General features: G+C 40.2%; 1 protein-coding gene across 2 annotated transcripts in view; it reads left to right on the plus strand.

Annotated features, from left to right (window-relative positions):
• scube1 (signal peptide, CUB domain, EGF-like 1) overlaps positions 1 to 25,805 on the plus strand; it is a 256,585-nt gene extending 230,780 nt beyond the window's left edge. For both annotated transcript variants that reach the window (XM_061714862.1, XM_061714863.1), the window contains 10 exons: positions 1,230 to 1,346; positions 1,534 to 1,692; positions 1,819 to 2,022; positions 2,121 to 2,282; positions 9,983 to 10,150; positions 14,036 to 14,197; positions 15,132 to 15,329; positions 17,231 to 17,383; positions 20,467 to 20,546; positions 20,675 to 25,805. In XM_061714862.1, coding sequence (XP_061570846.1) covers positions 1,230 to 1,346; positions 1,534 to 1,692; positions 1,819 to 2,022; positions 2,121 to 2,282; positions 9,983 to 10,150; positions 14,036 to 14,197; positions 15,132 to 15,329; positions 17,231 to 17,383; positions 20,467 to 20,546; positions 20,675 to 20,827 — 1,556 coding nt within the window. In that variant the 3' untranslated portion in view covers positions 20,828 to 25,805. The remainder of the gene's footprint in view (positions 1 to 1,229; positions 1,347 to 1,533; positions 1,693 to 1,818; positions 2,023 to 2,120; positions 2,283 to 9,982; positions 10,151 to 14,035; positions 14,198 to 15,131; positions 15,330 to 17,230; positions 17,384 to 20,466; positions 20,547 to 20,674) is intronic.
• Positions 25,806 to 26,168: the final 363 nt, after the last annotated feature.

Below are 26,168 nucleotides of genomic sequence, written 5' to 3' on the forward strand. Positions count from 1 at the left end.
GATAGATGACCTGAAACAGTTTATGTACAGCTTTCAACTGCTTTGTTGCAGCACTACTTCAGGCGATCGCATTGCATAATTCAGCAGAGCAAACAAACAATATCCCCATGTACTTATTTGAAATGGCCTGAAGACATCCAAACAAACCCATTCAGATAGAATGTTCATCTCAGGAAGTGCACACAAACTACATTTGGAATGGCTGATTGGTTAAAAGAAGAGGCACAGTTTAGTATTTCATTAGAGGCCATGTCTTTGGGTTGTATGTAAAACATTAGAAATGACAAAGGGCTTACTTTCTTTTTCACATGAGTGTATGTGGGCATGTATGCAGTCGTGAAAAATAAAAGTTTTATCGGAGGAGGTGAAAAAAAGAAAGCGGGAGAGTAACAAGCTAAATGCCCGGACAAAAAAATAAAATTAAAATAAATAAAAATTGCCCGGACAAGAATAAACATTGGCCCGGCGTTCACTCGCTGGCGTGAGATGAAAGACGAGGAGGGATGTCAATCAAAATTAGAATGTTTTCACATACAGGGGGTCTTGGGTTCTAGTATTTTTCCTGAGAACTGTAAAATTGTGCAGGGCTGATCTGCAAAATATAAGGAATGGGCATTTAGTTATTCACAGGTTATAAAGTATTTTTTTATTTTGTCAGTAAGTATGTTGGACTACTAATTTATGACGAAGTCCCTCTAAAAAACGTGACAGGAAAAAGGTGCAGAGCGTATGAGTTTGTAGGAGCATTATCTCGCTGAAACAACTTAATAAAACCAAGTTGAACTTTTTTTCAACATCGTCATATTATATTGTTTAACCAAAAATAGATACATTACCTCTTTGCTATCCATCCTGCAAACGACCGCTGAAAACAGAAAAGTAGTTTTGAAAGTCCGTCCCGTCTTATTTCATTCACTATCAAAACAAATGCAGCGACGGGGACAGGAGTTTTCCGGCAGTACGCGCTGGTGCTCATGGGAAACGTAGTTCTTTCTGGTAAAGCACTACCGCTTTTGTCCAAAGGAGCCGCCAAACTCAACAAAAGATGAAAGTTACATTGTGCTGCTTTAACAGAAAAGAAAAACTAAGATCTGATTAGGTTGCAAGAGAGTCCTTCATAACCAAAGATCAAGGACATAAATTAAGTTGCTAAAATTTCACAAGTTTTTTTAATTCTAGTAGACTATGACATTTATCAGCGATATGTTTCTCTCTGTTTATGAATAAAGACACGCTGGCACCGCCCATCAAGCAGAAGGCCAGGTTTAAGATCAAGGATGCCAAGTGCCACCTGAGGCCACGCAATAAGGAGACAAACAAAGAAACATCTAAGCAAAATCTTCAAGGTAAGGAATGTATCACACAGAGTACTACATTATTTTACACCCAGACCAGTGTCAGGTAAGCCTCATTTTACAGACACTGAAACATATAGATTATTTAACTACTACTTTGAAAAACTATTTTAAAAAAAACACACATTTGACACCTGTTCATTTTCATCTTCTTTACTCCCATTTGATTCTCTGGAAGGAGGCCAGTTCCCCTGCACAGACGACTGTCAAGTAACTTTTGTCAATCTCAAGTGCGATTCATCAAAGAAGCGTCGCAGAGGACGCAAATCTCCTTCAAAAGAGGTTTCCCATATTACAGCTGAGTTTGAAATGGAGATGAAAGAGGAGGAAGCCTCAGGTCTGGTGGTATTTCTTTGCTGTCTGTCCACTACTTGAAATGAAATAGTTAACATATACAACCCTACATGAAGGGATATTTTATTTTCCAAAAATGTATATATGTGTCTGATGATCTTTGCTCCAGACTCCTGTAACATTGATTGTGTGCGAGAGAGGATGAAACAGAAACTGCAGAATGCTATGCGGACACTCAGAAAATCCATCAATAAACAACAGTTCTACATCCAGATTTCTGGAACAGAGTATGAAGTTGCCCAGAAACCAGCCAGGACACCGGAGGGAGCTGAGACCTGCAGCACTGGACAAGTCCACCGAGATGGAAAGTGCGGTAAGTTTTGGGTTTAACAAGCTGCCTTGACATTGCTGATGTGTCAAAACCCAAATGACATATTCACATTATTATACATACATTATACTTTTCCTCAGTGAGCTGTGGTGTGGGGACATTTTATAGTGGGGAGCAGGCGCAATGTGTCCCATGCCTTCCTGGAACATACCAGGACATGGTTGGCCAGCTGTCCTGTGAGCCATGTCCCAGTACTGAAGGACAGGGCATTGCTGGTGCCAAGAATGTGTCTCAGTGTGGAGGTAACTCATCAATACTTTTCTCTTGTCAATTCATGCAGCATAACTGAGATTACAATATATAAAGGGAGACCTAAGAACATGAAACAATTATTTCTGAAACTTAGATATGCAAACCCCATATCCAAAAAAGCTGGGAAGATACAGAAAGTGCTAAAAAAAAAGTCAAAATTGATGTTTTTTCATTTCTTTCCTTATGTGACAAAAGGAAACCAAGGTTTTTAATGGTTTTTGTTCCATCAAGTGAATTTAAATTGTTAATTATCTAATAATTTCAGGGTAGCAACTCATTAAAAAAATTGAGACAGTATAACCATGACAACTTGATTGCTATCATTCTTTTCTACAAAACTTGGAAAGCAGACCCCCACCGCCGCTCACAACTGCAGCTCAATGCAGTAACTCTTCATATGTTAGAAGCCTTTTGCTTTTTTTTTTTTTTTTTAGTTTTTCAATGTATTTCCTTCATTGACATCTTTGTTTAGTGCATCTTTTTTAATTATTTTTCATCTTGGTGTTGGTGCTGTGCTGCTTAAGGGATTTCCTTCATTACTTTTTTAATTTTTACCACCTGTTATGAGTAACCACAGCAACAAAGAAGTTGTTGTTATCAGTGGGAGCAGCAGATGTCAAGAAGCCAAATTATACCAAGACTTAAACCCTAAATCATCCATGAGTTGAAGAGGAGACGTGGTAGATGTGGGTGTGGATGTAGAGCAGGAGCAAAGCCGAGGGAGGATGAAGAAGTTTAAATCTGTCAAGTCTGGGGTAAGGTGTGGACCCAAACGCAGGAGAGCAGGAGGCAGGAGGCAGGAGTTCAACGAAAAAAGGGTTTATTTAACAAAAAAACAAACTAAAAGCGCTGCAGGGCAGGATGCAAAACAAGAACTTGAACGTGGCTACAAAAACCTGACGAGGAAAACATGGAGGTAGAAACAGTAAGGACCGACAGGGAACAAGGGAATGACAAGACCAGATATACTCAGGGGATAACGAGACATGACGAGACACAGGTGCAGACAATCAGGGCAGATGGGACACAGGCAGGGCAAAACAGAAACTCAAAGACTGGGGGAGGGAGGTGTCAAACCCTGACAAAATCAGCGCTTTACTACTACTACTACTACTACTACTGTCATTTAGCAGACACTTTTATCCAAAATGACTTGCATCTGAGAGAACAACACAAACAGGAAATCACACAGGAGGGTACAGGATACAGGTGCTGCCACGCTAGTGCTAGGGTTTTTCCTCTCTTTTCCCCCCTTCCCACCCGACACAACAGACCTTTATACATCATATTGTCGTAAGTGCATGCAGCTTACTCAATGTTGTGTCCTGCAAAGAGCTGGACAAATCTTCTTACTAGTTCTGACGAGCAGAGAAGTTCACTAGATGCAGAAGTTCTCCTTAAAGAGCTGCGTCTTTATCTTGCTCTTAAAAGCAGGTCCAGACCTCCAGATCAGTTTGGTAGGTCGTTCCACCTTCAGGGAACAATGGAGGAGAAGAGTCTGGTACTGATTTCACACCACATTGTGGTGGAACAACCAGCTCTGGATGAAGGAGTGAAGGTAGAGGGAGAGTAGCTCTGGATGAAGGAGTGAAGGTAGAGGGAGAGTAGCTCTGGATGAAGGAGTGAAGGTAGAGGGAGAGTAGCTCTGGATGAAGGAGTGAAGGTAGAGGGAGTGTAGCTCTGGATGAAGGAGTGAAGGTAGAGGGAGTGTAGCTCTGGATGAAGGAGTGAAGGTAGAGGGAGTGTAGCTCTGGATGAAGGAGTGAATGTAGAGGGAGTGTAGCTCTCGATGAAGGAGTGAAGGTAGAGGGAGTGTAGCTCTGGATGAAGGAGTGAAGGTAGAGGGAGAGTAGCTCTGGATGAAGGAGTGAAGGTAGAGGGAGTGTAGCTCTGGATGAAGGAGTGAAGGTAGAGGGAGAGTAGCTCTGGATGAAGGAGTGAAGGTAGAGGGAGAGTAGCTCTGGATGAAGGAGTGAAGGTAGAGGGAGAGTAGCTCTGGATGAAGGAGTGAAGGTAGAGGGAGAGTAGCTCTGGATGAAGGAGTGAAGGTAGAGGGAGAGTAGCTCTGGATGAAGGAGTGAAGGTAGAGGGAGAGTAGCTCTGGATGAAGGAGTGAAGGTAGAGGGAGTGTAGCTCTGGATGAAGGAGTGAAGGTAGAGGGAGAGTAGCTCTGGATGAAGGAGTGAAGGTAGAGGGAGAGTAGCTCTGGATGAAGGAGTGAAGGTAGAGGGAGTGTAGCTCTGGATGAAGGAGTGAATGATGAGGGAGAGTAGCTCTGGATGAAGGAGTGAAGGTAGAGGGAGAGCAGCTCTGGATGAAGGAGTGAAGGTAGAGGGAGAGTAGCTCTGGATGAAGGAGTGAAGGTAGAGGGAGAGTATCTCTGGATGAAGGAGTGAAGGTAGAGGGAGAGTAGCTCTGGATGAAGGAGTGAAGGTAGAGGGAGAGTTGCTCTGGATGAAGGAGTGAAGGTAGAGGGAGAGTAGCTCTGGATGAAGGAGTGAAGGTAGAGGGAGAGTAGCTCTGGATGAAGGAGTGAAGGTAGAGGGAGAGTAGCTCTGGATGAAGGAGTGAAGGTAGAGGGAGAGTAGCTCTGGATGAAGGAGTGAAGGTAGACAGGAGCTTTGAACTTGATGCTGCAACTGGAAGCCAGTGCAGAGATATTAGCAGCAGAATGACATGAGCTCTCATGGGTTGGTTGAAGACCAGACGTGCTGCTGCATTCTGGGTAATCTGCTAATGTTTAACTGAGCAGGAAGGCTGACCAACAAGGAATTACAGTAGTCGATGCGTGACATGACCAGAGTCTGAACCAAGAGCTGTGTCGTATGTTCTGTCAGGGTCTGATCTTCCTGACGTAAAGAGCAAATCGGCAAGACCGGGAAACCAAGGCAACATGGTCCTTAAATGTCAGCTGGTTGTCTAATATGACACCAAGGTTCCTAGCAGAAGAGGTGGGCACAAGTGTGGTGGTAAGGAATGACTGGCTGGACAGAAGATAAGCTCAGTCTTGTGACGGACCTTCATCCATGTAGAGATATCAGAAAGACATGCCAATATTCGGATTGACACAGCTTCTAACTGTGGTTAGGTTTTTTGCAAATAAGATTGATGAGCTTGAAGCGCTGCCACGGACAAATCTTGAGTTTCGGCAATGGAGTATGGTGTGTTTCACTGAGGCGTGGCTGCAGGAGCATATCCCCAACTTCAGCATCTCACTACCCGGTTTTCAGGCAGACAAACAGAGACTTGAAGAGCAGCAGAAAAAGCCATGGAGGAATTGTAGTGCTTGATGGAGTAATTGATGGTGTAATCCAGGAAACGCTACTGTAAAACATTGTTTCTGTAGTCTGGACTTTCCGTTTGGGAAACTATTGATAAACTATTTTGAATTGAATTAACGTGTGCAAATGTGTGCATGTGTTCCAAAAGAGATACGGTTTACGGTTCCTCTAATCAAAGCAGATGTTTGCATTAATCTAGGACGCCAGACACAGACACATCAGTGCTTCCTTTGGTTAACATGTTTTTTTCTAGTGTCATAAATTTTTCAGAAACATTTGTTACTTCAGATTGTAGTGCTTGACAAAGGTTCCCCAGAGTAATCCTTCCCCCATGCATCAGTAACAGCTGATGATGAATGATAGCTTGATGCGGTACCATCTGGTGACCAAAGATTGCTGGTGTCCAACAATCACTGAAATTGCTCCAGGTTCTTGAATTTTTCAAATGTTGTTGTGCACTGTAGAAGGACACATATACAAATCTCTCCCACTATTCCTTACTGAACATCGTTTTTAAACATTTCAGTGATATCCTATTTGAAATAACATAGTCATCTCCTTACCAGCACAACGATGATACCCTGCACACTTTTTTGATTGTGCTTCTGTCACACTCTGCCCTGCTGTGGTGAGTTCACCAGTGGTGTAAAGTAACGAACTACAAGTACTTTGTTATTTTACTTAAGTAAGATTTTTGAGAATTTGTACTTTTATTGATACTTTCATTTTTCTGTACTTTTACTTTTACTTCGTTACATTTTCAAGGAAATAATCGTACTTTTAATCCGCTACATTTAAAATTGGACACGTCGTTACTCGCTACAAATTAAAGAACAGCACAGCGGGGGCTGATTTATGGTTCCGCGTTACACCGGCGCAGAGCTACAGCGTAGGGTACGCGGCGACGCACACTGTACGCCGTAGCCTACGGCGTAAGGTGTGCGTCGATTTAACGCGGAACCATGAAGCGGACGGGAAGGAAGGGGGGCACGTGAATATACCGAGAAGGAGCCGCAGCTCCCGGGAGAGTTGCGCCGCAGAGGCGGGCCGGAAGGCCGGAGGAACCGCCGTCGCGTCGAGTACCGAGGAGGACTGAAGCCTGAATTATGGTTCCGCGTTAAATCGACGCAGAGCCTCGCCGTAGGGTACGTTGGTGTAACGCGGAACCATAAATCAGCCTTGAGCGGCAGCCCACGCGTGTCCATGCGCACCATTCTTTGATTCCACCCCTTCTAAGGTGGTTTTGGCATTTAAAAGTTCAAAAGTCTCATCCTTTATCAGCTGGAGTTTCTTAATGTTGTCACTGCATACTACATGCTGGGGGTGTACCTGTCAGCGGGGCCACTGGGGTACAGCAGCAGTGATGAGCAATTAAAATGGGGTAATGGAAACAAACACTAAAGGGGTCAGAATAATATCACCATTATTTAGAGTTGTAAGCAAATTCTTGGATTCTTCATTTCTTTGCAATCCTTTTGAAAATAATTTTGTACTTTGAATTTTGTACTTTGTACTTTGTACTTTGTACTTTGTACTTTTTACTTTTGTACTTAAGTACATTTTAACCCATGTACTTTTTGTACTTTATTATATTTAAGTTGAGGTACTTTTATACTTTTACTTAAGTATTTTTTTTAATGGGTACTTTTTACTTTTACTTAAGTAATTTTCAAGCAGAAAATTTGTACTTTTACTTAAGTACAATATTTTTGTACTTTTTCCACCTCTGGAGTTCACACACCTCCCTGTGACACGGGGGCGCCTCCAAAAAGTTTTCATAGGGGTGGCCAGATGGGGCCACTTAAATTCTTGGGGTGGACACCAAAACTAAAAGCCATCATTACAGGATTTTATTATACTGTTGTAGTATACAAGCTCAGAAATACTTAAAGGGGACCTATTATGGATCTAATACCTACTTTAAACAGGCCTTGAATGTCTTAAAAATAAGCTTTTGATTGTTTTTGTTAAATAAATTAGAAATTCAGCCTCTGAGCCATGTCTTTATCATCCCAGTCTCTAACCTCATTATCTATGAGGGATTCTGAGTGGGCGGGGCTTTGATAATGAGGCACGGTGCTGATTGGCTGCCTGAATGACGCGATACACTGCTACGAAAAAATGGTGGAAGCTCCGACCGGCGGAGTTACCGTGTCCTAACTGCATGCGATGCGAGCGAACGTAAGCGACAAAATCATTTCCATTGCTTTATTTTCTATTGGACTGTCCTAACTGGCTGCAGCTCCTCCCTGCTCATCAGCCAGCCAGCATTTAAGCTGCTCTGTATCTTCACTCTGGGTCAGATTGTCTTTCCAGCACTTGTTCTCAGAGTGACGCGGCGACGCGCACCATTCTGCGTTGGTGTAACGCGGAACCATAAATCAGCCTTCAGTGTGTCTCTGTCTGCTGTTCTGAACTTCTCTGTTGTGCTCATTTTGCTGGGACGTCGGGTCCCTCCGCCGAGACACAACTTTTGCGGTATGCGTTCATTGTTGTGTCTAAAAATGATGCGCAGTGCCCACCCAATCAGAAACGGTACAGATATTCTGTGATATTTTTTTATATTTATAAAAAAATACAATTATAAAAAATAAAGGACATAACTTTGATTGGGTGGGCAGGATGCATGTTTGGGTGGGCACAGCCCACCCCTGCCCCCCCCTAAAACCGGCCTCGCTTACAGGTGAATGAGACATGGGGTAGTTTTGTTGAAAATGTGCTGTCCAAAATGTCCTGGAAAACTTGACTCCTGCAAATGCGCGTTCCCCAAAGTTTGTGGGGGCGTGGCTTTGGACGGAGCGCTGACGGGAGGGGGAGGAGGGGGCGGGGCTTAGAGGAGGTGCCACTTTCAAATCTTGCTAGCTCTCCAACATCACGGACTATACCTTTAAGTGAATTTAAACGTGGCATGGTTGTTGGAGCCAGAAAGGCTGGTCAGTTTCAAAAACTGCTGATCTACTGGGATTTTCACACACAACCATCTCTAGGGTTTACAGAGAGTGGTCAGAAAAAGATAACATATCCAGTGAGCAGCAGTTCTGTGGTTGCACATGCCTTGTTGATGCCAGAGGTCAGAATGGAGGAGAATGGCCAGACTAGTTGGAGCTGATAGAAAGGCAACAGTAACTCAAATAAGCACTCAACCATCACCACGGAGGTCTGCAGAAGAGCATCTCTGAACACGTGGAACCGTGACGGGGATTGGCTATAGCAGCAGAAGACCACACCAGGTGCCTCTCCAGTCAGCTCAAAACTTTCACTTCTTTGGAGAACTTTTTCTAACCGAATATTTATTTACTTTGAGGGATTTTCATATTTTGTGAAAAGATTATATTACATTTAGTTCACAGCTCTTTTTGAATATATTTTTTCATTCCCTACTTTTTTTAGATTCAAAGTACATTTAAAAACTCAGATGTCGGCAGCAGGATCCTTCTAAAGTACATTTTAACCGCATTGTACCAAATATTTTTAATGATATTTGAGAGCAAGTCTCCAATGAGATTATTAGATAAGAATACTAAATGTGTGTGTGTGTGTGTGTGTGTGTGTACATGACTGTCTCAAATATTAGAATATTGTGATAAAGTCCTTTATTTTCTGTAATAAAGAAATGTCATATCATGATGTCTGATCATGGCTTACAGCTTAAGAAAACTCAAATATCCTATCTCAAAAAATTAGAATATTCTGGGAATCTTAATCTTAAACTGTAAACCATAATCAGCAATATTAAAATAATAAAAGGCTTGCAATATTTCAGTTGATTTGTAATGAATCCAGAATGTATGACATTTTTGTTTTTTTTTAGTTGCATTACAGAAAATAAAGAACTTTATCACAATATTCTAATTTTCTGAGACAGTCCTGTATTTATGTACAGTACAGACCAAAAGTTTGGACACACCTTTTCATTCAAACAAATGGGCTAGTGTTTCCAAGCTTTTCATCTGTACTGTATGTATGCATGTATGTATCCAATGAATTATTTGTTTATTTATGTATACATACTGAATTAGCATTTGATGTAACACACACTTAGATAGTTGATACTATTATTTGACTGGGACATGTCTTTGAGATATGGCCAGATATCCACCCAGAGCTGCTGGGAGCCAGTCCTAGCAGACGCTTTACCTTGGTGAAGTCACCAGTCCTTGGCAGGGTGAGCACAAACGAAAGGACACTCATACCTCTGGTAATTTAAAACCACTTTTTAACCATGTCTTGAATGACTGTGGGAAGAAATGAAAATGCAGGAAACCACAGTGGTGCAGGGAGAATGTACAAACTCAACATGGAAGGGCCCCAGCTTCGGTTTGCACCAAAAAGCATCTTCCTGTGGGGTGAAATTGCTAGTATTTAGTGTGAAAATAAATGCTGGTGTTTTTGCTCTGTCTCTCCCACAGGTCAGTGTCCAGCAGGTCATTTCTCTGCGGATGGATTCCGCCCGTGCCAGGCCTGTCCTCCGGGCTTTTATCAGTCAGAAGCCGGCCGGGTCTTGTGCTTCCCGTGTGGAGGGGGACTAATGACCAAATATGAAGGATCTGTTTCCTTTAAGGATTGTGAGGCCAAAGGTTAGGCTTTGTGTATTCAGCTGTAAGCATTTGAATGTTATAAACAATTCACACACTTCACAGATGTTTCCATTTTTAATTTTTTTTTTGTTTTTTTTATGCTATTTGATCGCTAACTCTTCCCACAGAACTTTGAGAATTGGAGACCATTCAAATAACAAATTCTTTATATTATGGAAGAAATTACTGTTAATATCCTATAACGTTTTGAAATATGCAGTTTAATTGATCTTCCCACTAGGGATGGGCGGTATGGACTAAAAAATGTATCCCGATCATTTCTGGCATTTATCCCAATAACGATACAAATGATGATAAAAAAAATACCAATTCAACTCCACCTTTGTAACTATAGATCTATCTCATCATTTCTTTCTTTCTTTCTTTCTTTCTTTCTTTCTTTCTTTCTTTCTTTCTTTCTTTCTTTCTTTCTTTCTTTCTTTCTTTCTTTCTTTCTTTCTTTCAATTCAATTCAATTTTATTTATATAGCGTCTAATACAACAGAGTTGTCTCTAGACGCTTTCCAGAGACCCATACCCAGAACATGACCCCCGAGCAGTTATTACATAAACAATGGCAGGTAAAAACTCCCCTAGTGGGAGAAAAACCTTAAGCCAAACAGTGGCAAGGAAAAACTCCCCTTTAGGAGGGAAGAAACCTTGAGCAGGACCAGGCTCGTAAGGGGGGACCCTCCTGCCGAGGGCCAGACTGGTGGGTCTGGGACGGCAGCAGCACAGCAGGCAGGTGGAAGCAGCAACGGGATGACCAGGGGTGGGGACCGCAGGCCAGAACGCAGCTCCCGAAGCTCCGGCCCAATCAGCAAGTCCCAGGTTGGGGTGCAGGGTCGGGGAAAGGTTGAAAAGGGGCAGGGCCAGGGAGAGGAGTCTTGAGGGACGAACCTTCTCCCCCGCCCAAAAGGGGCCGTTACCCTGCCCCCCTCACTCCCACACTGAAGGTTCCGGTGTCCGGCAAAGGATGCTGCAACATGGACAAAAGAGAGAAAAGGGAGGAGAAGGGGGGGCCAGCACAAGAAACTACAGGAGCGACTCTGACACACTAAAGTTTACACTACCTAGAGATTTACCAACACCAGCTAGAGGTTTACTAAACACTAACTATAGGCTTTACTAAACAGAAAGGTTTTCAGTTTAGTTTTAAAGGTGGAGGTGGTGTCAGCCTCCTTAACCCAGATTGGAAGTTGGTTCCATAGTAATGGTGCCTGATAGCAGAACGCCCGCCCTCCAAATCTACATTTGGATACTCTAGGAACTACGAGTAAACCTGCACCCTCGGAGCGGAGAGCTCGGCCAGGAACATAAGGCACTATCAGGTCTTGCAAATAATGCGGAGCTAAGCCGTTTTGGGCTTTATACGCAAGTAATAAAATTTTAAATTGGATTCTGAATTTTACGGGTAACCAATGGAGCGACGCTAACACAGGAGAGACGTGGTCTCTCCTGTTGATTCCTGTCAGCACTTGTGCTGCTGCATTCTGGATCAGCTGGAGCCTATTCAGCAAATTACTTGGACATCCTGCTAACAACACATTAGAGTAATCTAGTCTAGAAGATACAAACGCACGCTTGCTTTCTGGCTTATTTCTTTCTTTCTTTCTGGCTCATTCCTTCCTTCCTTCCTTCCTTCCTTCCTTCCTTCCTTCCTTCCTTCCTTCCTTCCTTCCTTCCTTCCTTCCTTCCTTCCTTCCTTCCTTCCTTCCTTCCTTCCTTCCTTCCTTCCCTCCTTCACGTACGTTGTGCGTGGATTTAACACAGAACCATAAATCAGTTTTACACAAAAACGTCATCAACGGGAATGTATCGTTTTTACCGTGAGATACAAATTCTTACCGTGGGGAATTTCTTTGACGATTTATCGTGAACGGTAAAATATCACCCATTCCTACTTCCCACTTTGTACTCTTTCAAGGCTAACTAATATGGAGACCGTATTCAAAGCTTTAACAGGTCACATTAAACAGATTATTGTGATATTACTGTATGACCATTTTCATAAAATTGGTATTTAAATGTTATGACATTAGTGGCCACTTCTGAGTTGACGTGCATCACAGGTCACATGACTCATTCTAGCTTTTGAGGTGTTTCAACTTTTATATTTGAATGTGAAATGTTCAGCTTTGCTTTACAAAGAGTTGAAAAGATTGCCATCCACTTATCTATGTCATTTATTTCAGTAAGCACATCTGTTCATTGATTGCATTTCATTTATTGCTGAATGTAAATAGTAATGTGTTTTAGAGATACCTTTTTCTTTGTTCTTTTTTTATAATTGATCTTGCAAAGTGCACTCAGCAGTTAATTTATTGATATTCATTTACCCCAGACAATAAAACCTAGACACTTCTGAGATAATTGACTTTTCCTGTTTTGAAAACATCATGACAATTACGCTGCTTCAGAAACTTAAAAAACCCACAAACATGGACAGCAAACATGATGTGAGCATGCAAGAATCTGTCCTAGAGATGAAAATAATCATTGCAAGGGAGCGTTTCTGTACCACATTGAGCACATAGCAGAATGAATGAGCAGAGAAGTGTGCTTATTGTATGCATATAATTGATTCAATGGGCCCCCAGAAATGCTCCCTGCAATCGTAGTTTTTATTCTAGGGAAGATGCTTGGATACTGTTTACAGGTCTCAGAAAATTAGAATATTGTGATAAAGTTCGTTATTTTCTGTAATGCAATTACAAAAACTAAAATGTCATACATTCTGGATTCATTACAAATCAACTGAAATATTGCAAGCCTTTTATTATTTTAATATTGCTGATTATGGTTTACAGTTTAAGATTAAGATTCCCAGAATATTCTAATTTTTTGAGATAGGATATTTGAGGTTTTTTTAACCCTTGTGCCGGCTTCGGGTCAAGGAAAGAGGAAGGGAAGAAGGGAGGAAAGAAAGAAGGAAGAAAAGAAGGAAGGAAGGGAGAAAAGAAGGGAGGAAGGAAGGAAGGAAGGAAGGAAGGAAGGAAGGAAGGAAGGAAGGAAGGAAGGAAGGAAGGAAGGAAGGAAGGAAGGAAGGAAGGAAGGAAGGAAGGAAGGAAGGAAGGAAGGAAGGAAGGAAGGAAGGAAGGAAGGGAAAAAAGAAGGAAGGGAAAAAAGAAGGAAGGAAGGAAAGGAGAAAACAAGGAAAGAATGTACGAGGGGAGAAAAGAAGGAAGGAAGGAAAGAAGGAAGGAAGGAAGGAAGGAAGGAAGGAAGGAAGGAAGGAAGGAAGGAAGGAAGGAAGGAAGGAAGGAAGGAAGGAAGAAAACAAGGAAAGAATGTACGAGGGGAGAAAAGAAGGAAGGAAGGAAGGAAGGAAGGAAGGAAGGAAGGAAGGAAGGAAGGAAGGAAGGAAGGAAGGAAGGAAGGAAGGAAGGAAGGAAGGAAGGAAGGAAACAAGGAAAGAATGTACGAGGGGAGAAAAGAAGGAAGGAAGGGAGAAAAGAAGGAAGGAAGGGAGAAAAGAAAGAAGGAAAGGAATAAAGAAGGAAGGGAGAAGGAAGGAGAGAGCAGGAGGAAAGAAGGAACAAGAGAATTAATTTTTTGAGATAGGATATTTGAGTTTTCTTAAACTGTAAACCATGATCAGCAATATTAAAATAATAAAAGGCTTGCAATATTTCAGTTGATTTGTAATGAATCCAGATTGTATGACATTTTTGCATTACAGAAAATAAAGAACTTTATCACAATATTCTAATTTTATGAGACAGTCCTGTATGTGTTTTTCAAGATTTATTTATTTATTTTTGGAAGTTGCCATTTTATTCATGTGCCCCTTATGTAATATGCACATAGGTAGTCTCATAACTAGATAGCTTGATATTTATGTATTTATTGTATACTTATTCCTCTGTATCTCCTGTTTGTTAGTGCACTGTGCCCCTGGACATTACTACAACTCCAGCACCCACCGCTGTATCCGCTGCCCTGCAGGGACGTACCAGTCGGAGTTTGGGCAGAACTACTGCATCACCTGCCCCGGAAACACCACCACCGACTTTGACGGAGCCACCAATGTCTCCCACTGCAAAAGTAACGCTTCTCTACCATTTAGACTAAATCTGCTTGTACATTATACACAGTACTCCAGTTGTAGAAATAAATCAGGGGGGATGGTGGATTTGATCATATGGGGACAGATAATTTGTGCTGATTACAAATAATATAATATATTACAAATAATAGCAGTGACCAAAACAGCTGCAGAAATACTGCAGGAATGACATAGCAGCAGTTAAATGCAGCCTTCTGTAAGCTTTAAATATCCACTGGGCTTACATCAAATACATCAAAACACAACAATAAAAAACACTTTTCTGAACTTATCAATATGACTCTGTCCTTCACAGGATAAGTAACATGGATCACTGCAAAAACTCACAATCTTAACAAGAATATTTGTCTTATTTCTAGTTAAAATGTCTCATTTTAGTAAAAAAATCTCATTACACTTAAAACAAGAGTCATCGATGGAAAAAACAACAATTTTCACCTGTTTCAAGTAGATTTTCACTTGAAATAAGTAGAAAAATCTGCCAGTGGAACAAGATTTTTTTGCTTGTAATGAGAAGATAAATCTTGTCCCACTGGCAGATTTTTCTACTTATTTCAAGTGAAAATTTACTTGAAACAGGTGAAAATTGTCAAATAAGTTATTTTTCTGGTGATGACTCTAATGTTGAAATAGCAGTAAAACCACATTCATTGATGAAATGACATAAGGGATGGAAAGGAGGGATGGCAGTTTTACAGGGGGGATGATTTGGACCGTTTTTATTTCACAGGGGATGATTTGGACTGTTTTTATTTCAGGGGGGGGTGATTTGGACCGTTTTTATTTCAGGGGGGGATGCCATCCTCCTCATCCCCCCTCAACTCCAGTACTGATTATACAGTACTGAAACCTTTATTGGCTGTTGTTGAGTTTTGAAGATTTCTGCAAACTCCTGTACTGTTTCTTCCTCAGACCAGTTATGTGGAGGAGAACTGGGAGAGTACACCGGCTACATCGAGTCTCCTAACTATCCCGGAGATTACCCATCAAACGTCAACTGTGTCTGGACCATAAACCCGCCGCACAAAAGGAGAATCCTCATTGTGGTGCCAGAAATCTTCCTCCCCATCGAAGATGAGTGTGGAGATGTGCTAGTCATGAGGAAGAGCGGTAAACACAAACAGAAACTTGAAAAACTGATGAATATATATATTAAGTCTCTGGCAATGATAAACTACAATTGTTTTAAACATGTTTTTACTTAAATGCAAATGTTTGATTTTCCGGGGTGACTTTTCTGTTTAAAGGTTAATTGTATTGGATGCGGGGACATTTAGCAGCATGTTATTACATAACATTATTTTGACAGATGCTTTTAATGCAAATTAACTTTGGGGTTTAATATCTTGCCCATGGAAAGTTTGATATTTTCACTGGGGAAGTTAGAGGTTGGGACAAGAAACTGTATGACTGAAGAACAATCACTGTTTCATGAGCTACTAACACCACTTTAAATACATCGCAACCAGCATTTCAACCAGCATTGCAACCAGCTAGCTCAGGGGTCGGCAACTCTAAATGTTGAAAGAGCCGAAAACACAAATAACAAATATGTCTGGAGCCGCAAAAAATGAAAAGTCTTGTATCAGCCTTAGAATGAAGGGAAATGGCGAAATGTCGATAAAAAAGTGGAAATGTCGAGAAAAAAGTCAAAATGTCAAGATTAATGTTGAAGTACAATCTCGATAAAAAAGTGGAAATGTCGATAAAAAAGTGGAAATGTCGATAAAAAAGTGGAAATGTTGATAAAAAAGTGGAAATGTCGATAAAAAAGTGGAAATGTTGATAAAAAAGTCAAAATGTCAAGATTAATGTTGAAGTACAATCTCGATAAAAAAGTGGAAATGTTGATAAAAAAGTGGAAATGTTGAGAAAAAAGTAAAAATGTCAAGAAATAAGTAAAAATGCAGAGAAAAAAGTTGAAATGTTGAGAAAAAAGTGCAAATGTCGAGAAAAAAGTCGAAAGGACAAATGAAGAAAAAAAGAGGAAAAAAAAGGAAAAAAAAGAAGAAAGAAAGGTCAAACATTTTTGAAAAGCTCCAGGGAGCCGCTAGGGCGGCGCTAAAGAGCCACATGCAGCTATAGAGCCGCGGGTTACCGACCTCTAAGCTAGCTCATACTGCACTTCCAAACATGAAGTAAGAACTGACCTCGGCCCAAAAACCTTAAAAAGCTGACAGTCTGCAGTTGTCTTTTTTGGAAGACTGCTTGTGATACCATCAGCAAGACTTGCAAATATTGTGTATCCCACAGCTTAAATAACCATTCAATAATGATTAAAGATGCTGTCATGGAAGTGCAAGTGTGATTTTTTATTTTTTATTTTTTTGCACTGACAGCAAATTATACTTCACACCAGTTGTTTTACTAAAGTTGGTTAAAATCATGACCTACTTACTATTTGTTTTTCTGCAGCTTTAGACTCTAACACAGGGGTCGGCAACCCAAAATGTTTTAGATCCATATTGGACCAAAAACACAAAAAACGGACCAGCTTCACCTGGACTGGAGCTGAGCACATTAACCAGGACATGGTTAATGTGGCCACTTCTGTATACAAGTATACAATACTTGTGCTCACGCAAGTATTGTATAAGCTTTAGAATGAAGGCAACACATGCTGCATGTTAGTTAGAACTGGGGGAAGATTTTTTTTTTCATTATGCACTTTGAGAAAAAAGTCGAAATGTCGAGAAAAAACTCAAAATTTCGAGAAAAAAGTCGAAATGTAAAAAAAAAAGTCGGAATGTCAAGAAAAAAGTCAAAATTTCAAGATTAAAAAGGAAAGGAAAAAGGAAGAAAAAAAGAAGAAGAAAAGAAGAAGAAAACATTTAAAAAAAGAAGAAAAAAAGGAAAAAAAAGGTCAAACATTTTTGAAAAAGCTCCAGGAGCCACTAGGGCGGCGCTAAAGAGCCGCATGCGGCTCTAGAGCCGCGGGTTTCCGACCTCTGGTCTAACACAATGTCCTACAAAACCCCTGGAAGATGATAATGTGTGTGCTGTTTCTCCAGCCCTGCCTACATCCATCACCACCTACGAGACCTGCCAGACCTACGAGCGTCCCATCGCCTTCACCTCTCGCTCACGCAAACTCTGGATCCAGTTTAAGACCAACGAGGGCAACAGTGGCAAAGGCTTCCAGGTTCCATATGTCACCTATGATGGTGAGTCTCTCACTTTAGTCTTCAGTGACATCCACTTTTATAAGTTATTATATGCTCAATTATATACAGGACTGTCTCAGAAAATTAGAATATTGTGATAAAGTCCTTTATTTTCTGTAATGCAAAAATGTCATACATTCTGGATTCATTACAAATCAACTGAAATATTACAAGACTTTTATTAATTTAATATTGCTGATCATGGCTTACAGCTTAACCCTGGTACTGTCTTTGTGTTAAAATGACCTCATTCTCCTGTTCCTTCTTTCCTCCGGCTCTCTCCTTCCTTCTTTACTCCTTTCCTTCTTTCTTTTCTCCCTTCCTTCCTTCTTTCCTCCCTTCCTTCCTTCCTTCTTTCTTTTCTCCCTTCCTTCCTTCCTTCTTTTCTCCCCTCGTACATTCTTTCCTTGTTTTCTCCTTTCCTTCCTTCCTTCTTTTTTCCCTTCCTTCCTTCCTTCCTTCCTTCCTTCCTTCCTTCTTTCCTCCCTTCCTCCCTTCCTCCCTCCCTTCCTTCTTTCTTTCCTCCCTTCCTTCCTTCCTTCCTTCCTTCCTTCCTTCCTTCCTTCCTTCCTTCCTTCCTTCCTTTTCTTCCTTCTTTCCTCCCTTCCTCCCTTCCTCCCTTCGTCCCTCCCTTCCTTCTTTCTTTCCTCCCTTCCTCCCTTCCTCCCTCCCTTCCTTCTTTCTTTCCTCCCTTCCTCCCTTCCTTCCTTCCTCCCTCCCTTCCTTCCTTCTTTCCTTCCTTCTTTCTTTCCTCCCTTCCTTCCTTCCTTCCTTCCTTCTTTCTTTCCTCCCTTCCTTCCTTCTTTCCTCCCTCCCTTCCTTCCTTCCTTCCTTCCTTCCTTCCTTCCTTCCTTCCTTCCTTCCTTCCTTCTTTCTTTCCTCCCTTCCTTCCTTCTTTTCTGCCCTCGTACATTCTTTCCTTGTTTTCTCCTTTCCTTCCTTCCTTCCTTCCTTCCTTCCTTCCTTCCTTCCTTCCTTCCTTCCTTCCTTCCTTCCTTCCTTCCTTCCTTCCTTCTTTTTTCCCTTCCTTCCTTCTTTCCTCCCTTCTTTCCTTCCTTCCTTCTTTTTTCCCTTCCTTCCTTCTTTTCTTCCTTCTTTCTTTCCTCCCTTCTTCCCTTCCTCTTTCCTTGACCCGAAGACAGCACAAGGGTTAAAAAAAACTCAAATATCCTATCTCAAAAAATTAGAATATTCTGGGAATCTTAATCTTAAACTGTAAGCTACAGTGCCTATCATAAGTATTCACCCCCTTGGATGTTTTACCCTTTTAGTGCTTTCATAAATCAATCCTGGTCAATAAAATTTGGCTTTTTTAGCACAAAAATTTACTGGAAAAAACTCATGTCAAATTGAAAACAGATTTCTACATAGTAATGTCAATAAAATAAAAATATATAAAGAAATATAATGGTTTGCATAATTATTCACCCCCTTTTTAATTGAATGGTCTAATTTGATGGACCTCTATCGAGTGGTGTGGGTGTGTTTTAAGTGATTGAGGTATAAAACACCCGTGTCTGAAGGGTCCAGACTGGTGGATCAGTACTCCTCGCTACCATTACACCATGAAGACAGAAGAACACTCCAAGCAACTCAGGGAAAGGGTTATTGAGAAGTACAATTCAGGGGATGGATATAAAAACATTTCCAAGGCATTGAACATCCCCCGGAGTTCAGTGAAATCAATGATCAAGAAATTGAAGGAATATGGCACTTGTGTGAATCTGCCTAGATCAGGCCGCCCTTGTAAACTGAGTGACCGTGCAAGTAGGAGACTATTGAGAGAAGCAACCAAGACCCCTATGACTACTCTGAAGGAGTTACAAGCTTCAGCTGCAGAGACGGGTGAGACTGTGCATATAGCAACTGCTGCCCGGGTTCTTCACCGGTCAAAGCTTTATGGGAGAGTGGCAATGAGAAAGCCACTGTTGAAGAAAACTCATATTAGATCTCCACTAGAGTTTGCCAAAAAGCACGTGGATGACTCCATGGTCAAGTGGAAGAAGATTCTTTGGTCTGATGAGACCAAAATTGAGCTTTTTGGCCATCAGACAAGACATTATGTTTGGCGAAAACCAAACACTGCACATCACCAAAAACACACCATCCCCACTGTGAAGCATGGTGGTGGTAGCATTATGCTGTGGGGATGTTTCTCAGCAGCCGGACCTGGAAGGCTTGTAAAGATGCACCTTTGGCTGCAATCACAGCAGTGAGTCTGTGTGGATAAGTCTTGAATGAATGCTGCAAAATACACCGAAATCCTGGGGGACAATCTTATTCAGTCTGCAAGAGAACTACGGCTTGGGAGAAGATTTATTTTCCAGCAAGACAATGATCCAAAGCATACTGCAAAAGCTACACAGGAATGGTTTAAAAAGAACCAGGTTAATGTTCTGGAGTGGCCAAGTCAAAGCCCAGACCTCAATCCTATAGAGAATTTGTGGCTGGACTTGAAAAGGGCTGTTCATGCCCGATACCCGCGCAACCTGACAGAGCTTGAGCAGTTTTGCAAGGAAGAATGGAGCAAAATTGCTGCGGGCAGATGTACAAGACTGATTGAGACTTATCCACACAGACTCACTGCTGTGATTGCAGCCAAAGGTGCATCTACAAAATACTGACTTGAAGGGGGTGAATAATTATGCAAACAATTATATTTCTTTATATATTTTTATTTCATTGACATTATTTTGTAGAAATCTGTTTTCACTTTGACATTGAAGAGTTTTTTCCAATAAACTTTTGTGTTAAAAAAGCCAAATTTTATTGACCAGGATTGATTTATGAAAGCACTAAAAGGGTAAAACATCCAAGGGGGTGAATACTTATGATAGGCACTGTATAATCAGCAATATTAAAATAATAAAAGTCTTGCAATATTTCAGTTGATTTGTAATGAATCCAGAATGTATGACATTTTTATTTTTTTAATTGCATTACAGAAAATAAAGAACTTTATCACAATATTCAAATTTTCTGAGACAGTCCTGTAAATATCTTATCCCCTCATTTGCTGTACCTTGGCTTAGCAACATGTTCTTCTATGTCTTGTCTCTTCCATGAAACCTGTTGTGTTGTAGAGGACTACCAGCAGCTGATAGAGGACATTGTGCGAGACGGCAGGCTTTACGCCTCTGAAAACCACCAGGAGATATTGAAGGTTTTGAATTAAGTCTCACAACATATGAATGCATTCACGTTGATCAAAAACATGAATATAAAACGGAGAAACTAGCTGATAGAAAGGGTGCAGATATGTGATCTGTTGCTCTTGCCTCTTCCCTGCAGGACAAGAAGCTGATAAAAGCGCTGTTTGACGTACTTGCTCACCCCCAGAACTACTTCAGGTACACGGCAGCAGAGTCCAAAGAGATGTTCCCTCGCTCCTTCATCAAGCTGCTGCGCTCCAAAGTCACCAGATTCCTACGACCATACAAATAGAAGAATAGCAGGGGCCCGTCAACAGTTCTGTTCAAGATCCTGGTCGTCCTGCATCATTCCAAACCCAGCAACAGAAGTGTAACCCCAAAACCTCTCTTCTTTTCCTCACATATGCTGATTTACACATTTTGTGGTTTAAAATCTTCAATCTATGTTATTCTCACTCTTACTTGTCACATAATGCATTTCAACTATTTGACCCCTTTAAATTGAAATAGATCATTAGCAACATCCCCTGTTGTAGTTTTACGCATGCAAGGTTTGACCAACAGAAGTTTTTAAAAGCTATCACTATATTTTTATGTAGAAAAAATTCCTAGTATTTGAATGTATAGACTTTCTTTGTATTAGAGAGCTTGTCTCCATCAATATATCCATTTAAAAATAAATAATTCAAATAATACACTGTAGTTTTAAAGCACACTTCTAATTATCATCCTTAACATAAGTACTTTTTTGGATTTTTATGATTTTCTCTTGTAGATTAAGCTCACATATGCGATCCGTCTAGTCCAGGGCTCGGCAACCCGCGGCTCTAGAGCCGCATGCGGCTCTTTAGCGCCGCCCTAGTGGCTCCTGGAGCTTTTTCAAAAATGTTTGACCTTTTTTTCCCCTTTTTTTTCCTTTTTTTTCTTCTTTTTTTCCCTTTTCTTCTTTCTTTTCTTTTTTTTCTTCCTTTTTAATCTCGACATTTCGACTTTTTTCTCAACATTTTGACTTTTTCCACAAAATTTTGACTATTTCCTCGACATTTAAACTTTTTTCTCAACATTTCGACTTTTTTCTCAACATTTCGACTTTTTTCTCTAATTGTACTTCAACATTAATCTCGACACTGACTTTTTTCTCGACATTTCGACTTTTTTCTCGACATTTTGACTTTTTTCTCAACATTTCAACTTTTTTTCTCGAGATTGTACTTCAACATTAATTTCGACTTTTTGACTTTTTTCTCGACATTTCGACTTTTTTCTCATAGTGCATAAAAAAAAAATCTTCCCCCAGTTATAACTAGATACATGCAGCATGTGTTGCCTTCATTCTGAGGCTTATAAAAGACTTTTCATTTTTTGCGGCTCCAGACATATTTGTTTTTTATGTTTTTGGTCGAATATGGATCTAAAACATTTTGGGTTGCCGACCCCTGGTCTAGTCAGTTCACTCGTTTACTAGCATCTAGTCCACTAAAAAAATCCAGTAACATCAAACTTTAAACCAGTAGATGGTTTTCTTAGCATTGCATAAAAACTAGAAAACAAGGGCATTGTTTCAAGTTGAAGTGAAGCAGTTATTCCTCCCGTCTCCTCTAAGGTGACAGTAGGTGACACTTTATTCTTACGGGCTTTGCCATGCTAGCTGCTTCCACTTTTCCCAGTCTTTGTGCAACATTTACATTAGTGGCAAACTCTATCTTTGTATTTAATGGACAAGAATGAGCGCAATTGAATCGGCCCATATGTCTTTTGAAAAGAAACTTTTCACCTTAAAATGTTGTGTTAGAAGTGGGTGAATAAGTTGTGAGCTGCATTTTAAGTAAAAGAGGCCCATGTCACAGAAAAAGCTGCTATTATGTAGGAACACATGTATTGACATATTCGGCTGCAGCTGATCTGTGTGGACAGAAGAAATGACACGTAGTTGCGTTCTAAACTGGATTTCTTTAGTGGCTTTCATGAGATGAGAAGAGAGAGAGATGAGAAACTAACTAGTATACTTAAACAGATTTCACATCACAAATTAAAATGTTTAAACATGCACAAAAACCATTCCAGCAGTGCTTTTTCCACAAAGAAAGATCACATGAGCTGAATCACAAAGTTTATATACAGTTTGTATTTCTTTTTTTTTTTTTTTTTGTTACAGGATGAAATAAACTACCTGCAAGTAAGAAGTTTTACTTTAGAGAGAACTATATGTGATTAATTAATATTAGGAACTTTGATTGCACTTGAATTTAAGATTTTAAAATTTTGGAGGAAAAGAATTATCATTATTAGTTTTGGTTTTGTTACCTTTTTTGTCTTGTTTTGACATTTGCCAAATGTGATCGTAATAAGTGAAAAAGATAGCTGTGTCTCCTGTTATGACTTACTACTTAGAAACAGTAAATTGGTCAACGTTAGTAGCTTCAACTTAAACCAGAGCATATGTTAAACTAAAGCACATAGAAGCGATACAAGGTGACCGCCACCACTGCAGTTAGTGTGCGTTTTTACTGCTCAGTCTTTTTCATCCTTAAAGCACGTTCAACATCTGCCAGAGAGTAGAAGCGTCTCCTTAAAAGCTTCTTGTATGATGGCACTACATATGTACTGCAGTGTAAACAAGTTTCCCCAAATCACTTGTGCACTTTCTTTCAATTGTGTAGGAAGTATAGCCTGTTTTTTTAATCTAGCCTGTTCGAACAATTCTGTGCCATTCCCACTGATACTAATATGTCTATAAAATCCAATATCATGTATTCAAGATGTATTCAAGATAGACCATATATCTGCACAATGTGACTGGAAATGAAAAGTGTGTATTGCATGATTTTTTTGTGTGAATTTCATAATTGTGTCGTATTCAATAAGACCTTACAGCAGTTCAAAAGTCGTACTCTATGTAATATCCCTTATTGCGTTTTAAGGTTTAAAAGAAATTCTCCTGTTAGAAATGTCATGAAATGGAAGCTTCTTACCCTTCGGAGGGCATTAAGAAGATGACACAAAGATAAGCGTTGTTACAAAGTGCTCATCAGAATTGGCCACTCAGGATGTTTTACATGACTTTGTCCTCAACACATCTTATATTGCTGGACTTTTTTTTTCCATTGCAGAGGTTTTCCCACCTTCCAGGCAGCTTTAAAAGTCAGCTGAATTGAATGATTCATTTATGGATAGTATTTGTTAGGTTTAGATGGCGTGTATTCTGCAGATAGTGACATTTATATTATTTCATTTCCTTCAGCGGATTACACATGTAGCCACTGCTTTCAAACTGACGTACATCTTGAGTGAAGAGGAGACTCAAACAATCTGAGCAGGCATGGCACAGACCCTTACTTCCTTAAAGTAGTCCCTTAGAGTAGGAAGGGTGAGCATTTTATCCTTATTATTCTCCTAAGACCTGGCGTACACATATGTGGACGTCACACCTTTTGTTGTTTATATCATATATCATTTTTAATTCCTTAACACGGGCCAAAAAGCAACAAGAAAAAAATTGCACCAGGTCTTAGGAGGTTAACATTTTTTCTAAATGTCTTTTTTTTCCCAGCACAATTTCATGTGTCTTTTGGCTCATCTTGCTTGACAATGGAAACCCACCCTTCAGGTCCTCCCCAGCCTCTGCAGCCTTTCTGGAGCTGTTCTTCATTTTATAGGATTTTTTTTTTTCAGTAAAGAAAACATATGGAGAGCAAACAGAGAAAAAATGGGCATCTTCATTTTCTATCAAGCCAAACTATCCTGGTGAAGATTATGCAAGGCGATTGGATAGGCTTTGAAATAGCATTTACTTTGTTTTGTGCCAAATACAGTTTTCAAGATAAAGTATGAAGCAGCTGAAGAATCTGTGTTTTTCCCACCCAGCAGTAAACGCTCAGTTGTATAGCAATCGTATAGTGGCAAAACTGGGTGTGTGTCTATCACCGTCTTGTGGTCAGGAGGTAAAGTGTTTGTCCGTCATTTGTAAGGACGGTGGCTTGATACCCTGCTTCCACAGTTAAAGTGTCCTTGGGCAAAATATTGTACCCAACATTGCCCCCAGTGCATTTGTTTGTGGGCAAGTATCTTTTATGATGATGATGATGATGATGATGATGATGATGATGATGATGATGATGATGATGTGTGCTCAATGTATGGAATACAAAGTAAAAAGCACTGTGAGAATGGGAGAAAGCTGCCTATAATGTGAAGCCCTTCAACAGTCCCAAACAAGAAAAGAAAACGACAGTGTAAATTTATCCCACTTAACATTTTCCAAACTAAAAAAAAGGATCAGCGTGTTGTGGTTGAGCTGGAGTGTTGCTCTCGTTAGCCCCGGTAATAGTATCTATCCCACTGGCTCTCACTTTCTGTGCTCAAGCTTTTGTTTGCATCTGCTTGAGACGGCAGGCCTGTATTGAAGCGTACCTGGAAGGGTTGTTTAACATATATATACGTCAAACGTCCTCCACCTCGTCCATGAATTCCTTATTTTAATTACTTATTTTCTTTGAGTTCCAAAAACACCATGATACAGGATATGAAACAAAAGGGATGTATTTTTGGTGGCTCTGCAATTTATTTATTTTTTTTTCTTTTTACATTGTGCACTGAAATTAAGCCAATGGCTAGAAGGTAGGAAATCAATCAAAAGACTTGAGCTTTCAAAACAGCCCGCAGCCATGCGAAATATTTAAAGTTAATGGATTGAAGCAGGCAAAACCACAAGTATGGTCCTACACATCACTGACTTTGGACTTTCTTGTCTTAGTTTTGGCTTTACTAAAAAAGAAAAAAAAGGTTTTAAGTATTTTAGAAAACAAATTCATATTGTTGTTAGTTACTGTTCCAGGCTATCTCAAATTGCTGTCATACAGACATGTTGTGGCTTGGCCTGCTTCATATGGTAACGGTCGGTGCCATTTGGTATGAGTGTTTTGAAAATGTTGGTATGAAATGCTCTAAAATTTATGATTGACTGATTTTATTCCCCTGAGAATGTATTCTAATGTGAATGAGTGTGTGCATATGGCATGGATGAGAGTCCTAGAAGAATTTGTGCAGTAGTGTGATTGTATGTGAGAATGAAGACAGTGAGTTTTTTGTTCTTGGTGCCTGTGAATGAGAAAAGGTCTTTGTATGTATGTACTTTAGTATATTTTGTAGAGGAATGAATTTAACTTTGTTTTAGTCAGTTGTACCCAAAGAAAGAAACTGTTCCACAGTGTCGTGCCATTGTCCATGAAACTCCAGTACAACAAATTAAATAAAGAGTAGCAGAAAACCGACTCATGTTGACTCTGTTGTGATATTATGAAATCTTCACATTAAACAAAATGAGAAATGAACTGCTTTCATTAAAGTTATTAATTCTTCTACTGCTCCTCAAATGCTATTTAAAATCAAATATGATGAGATAAAACTTTATTAAATCCCACGGGAAATGGTGCCAGGGAAAGGGAACTGCCACACTAAGCAATAAATTGCTTGGAATTTCAGTGTTCACCTCTTAAACATCTCTACCACAGATTCCAGCTCCAGTCTCAGAGCTGAATTGTTGGTAATGATCTTATTATAAGATCATTATACCGCTACCTTACTGTGGTGGAGGGGTTTGTGTTGCCTGAATGATCCTAGGAGCTATGTTGTCT

Source organism: Cololabis saira, chromosome 23 (genome assembly GCF_033807715.1).
Source record: "Cololabis saira isolate AMF1-May2022 chromosome 23, fColSai1.1, whole genome shotgun sequence".
NCBI classification, from domain to species: Eukaryota; Metazoa; Chordata; class Actinopteri; order Beloniformes; family Belonidae; genus Cololabis; species Cololabis saira.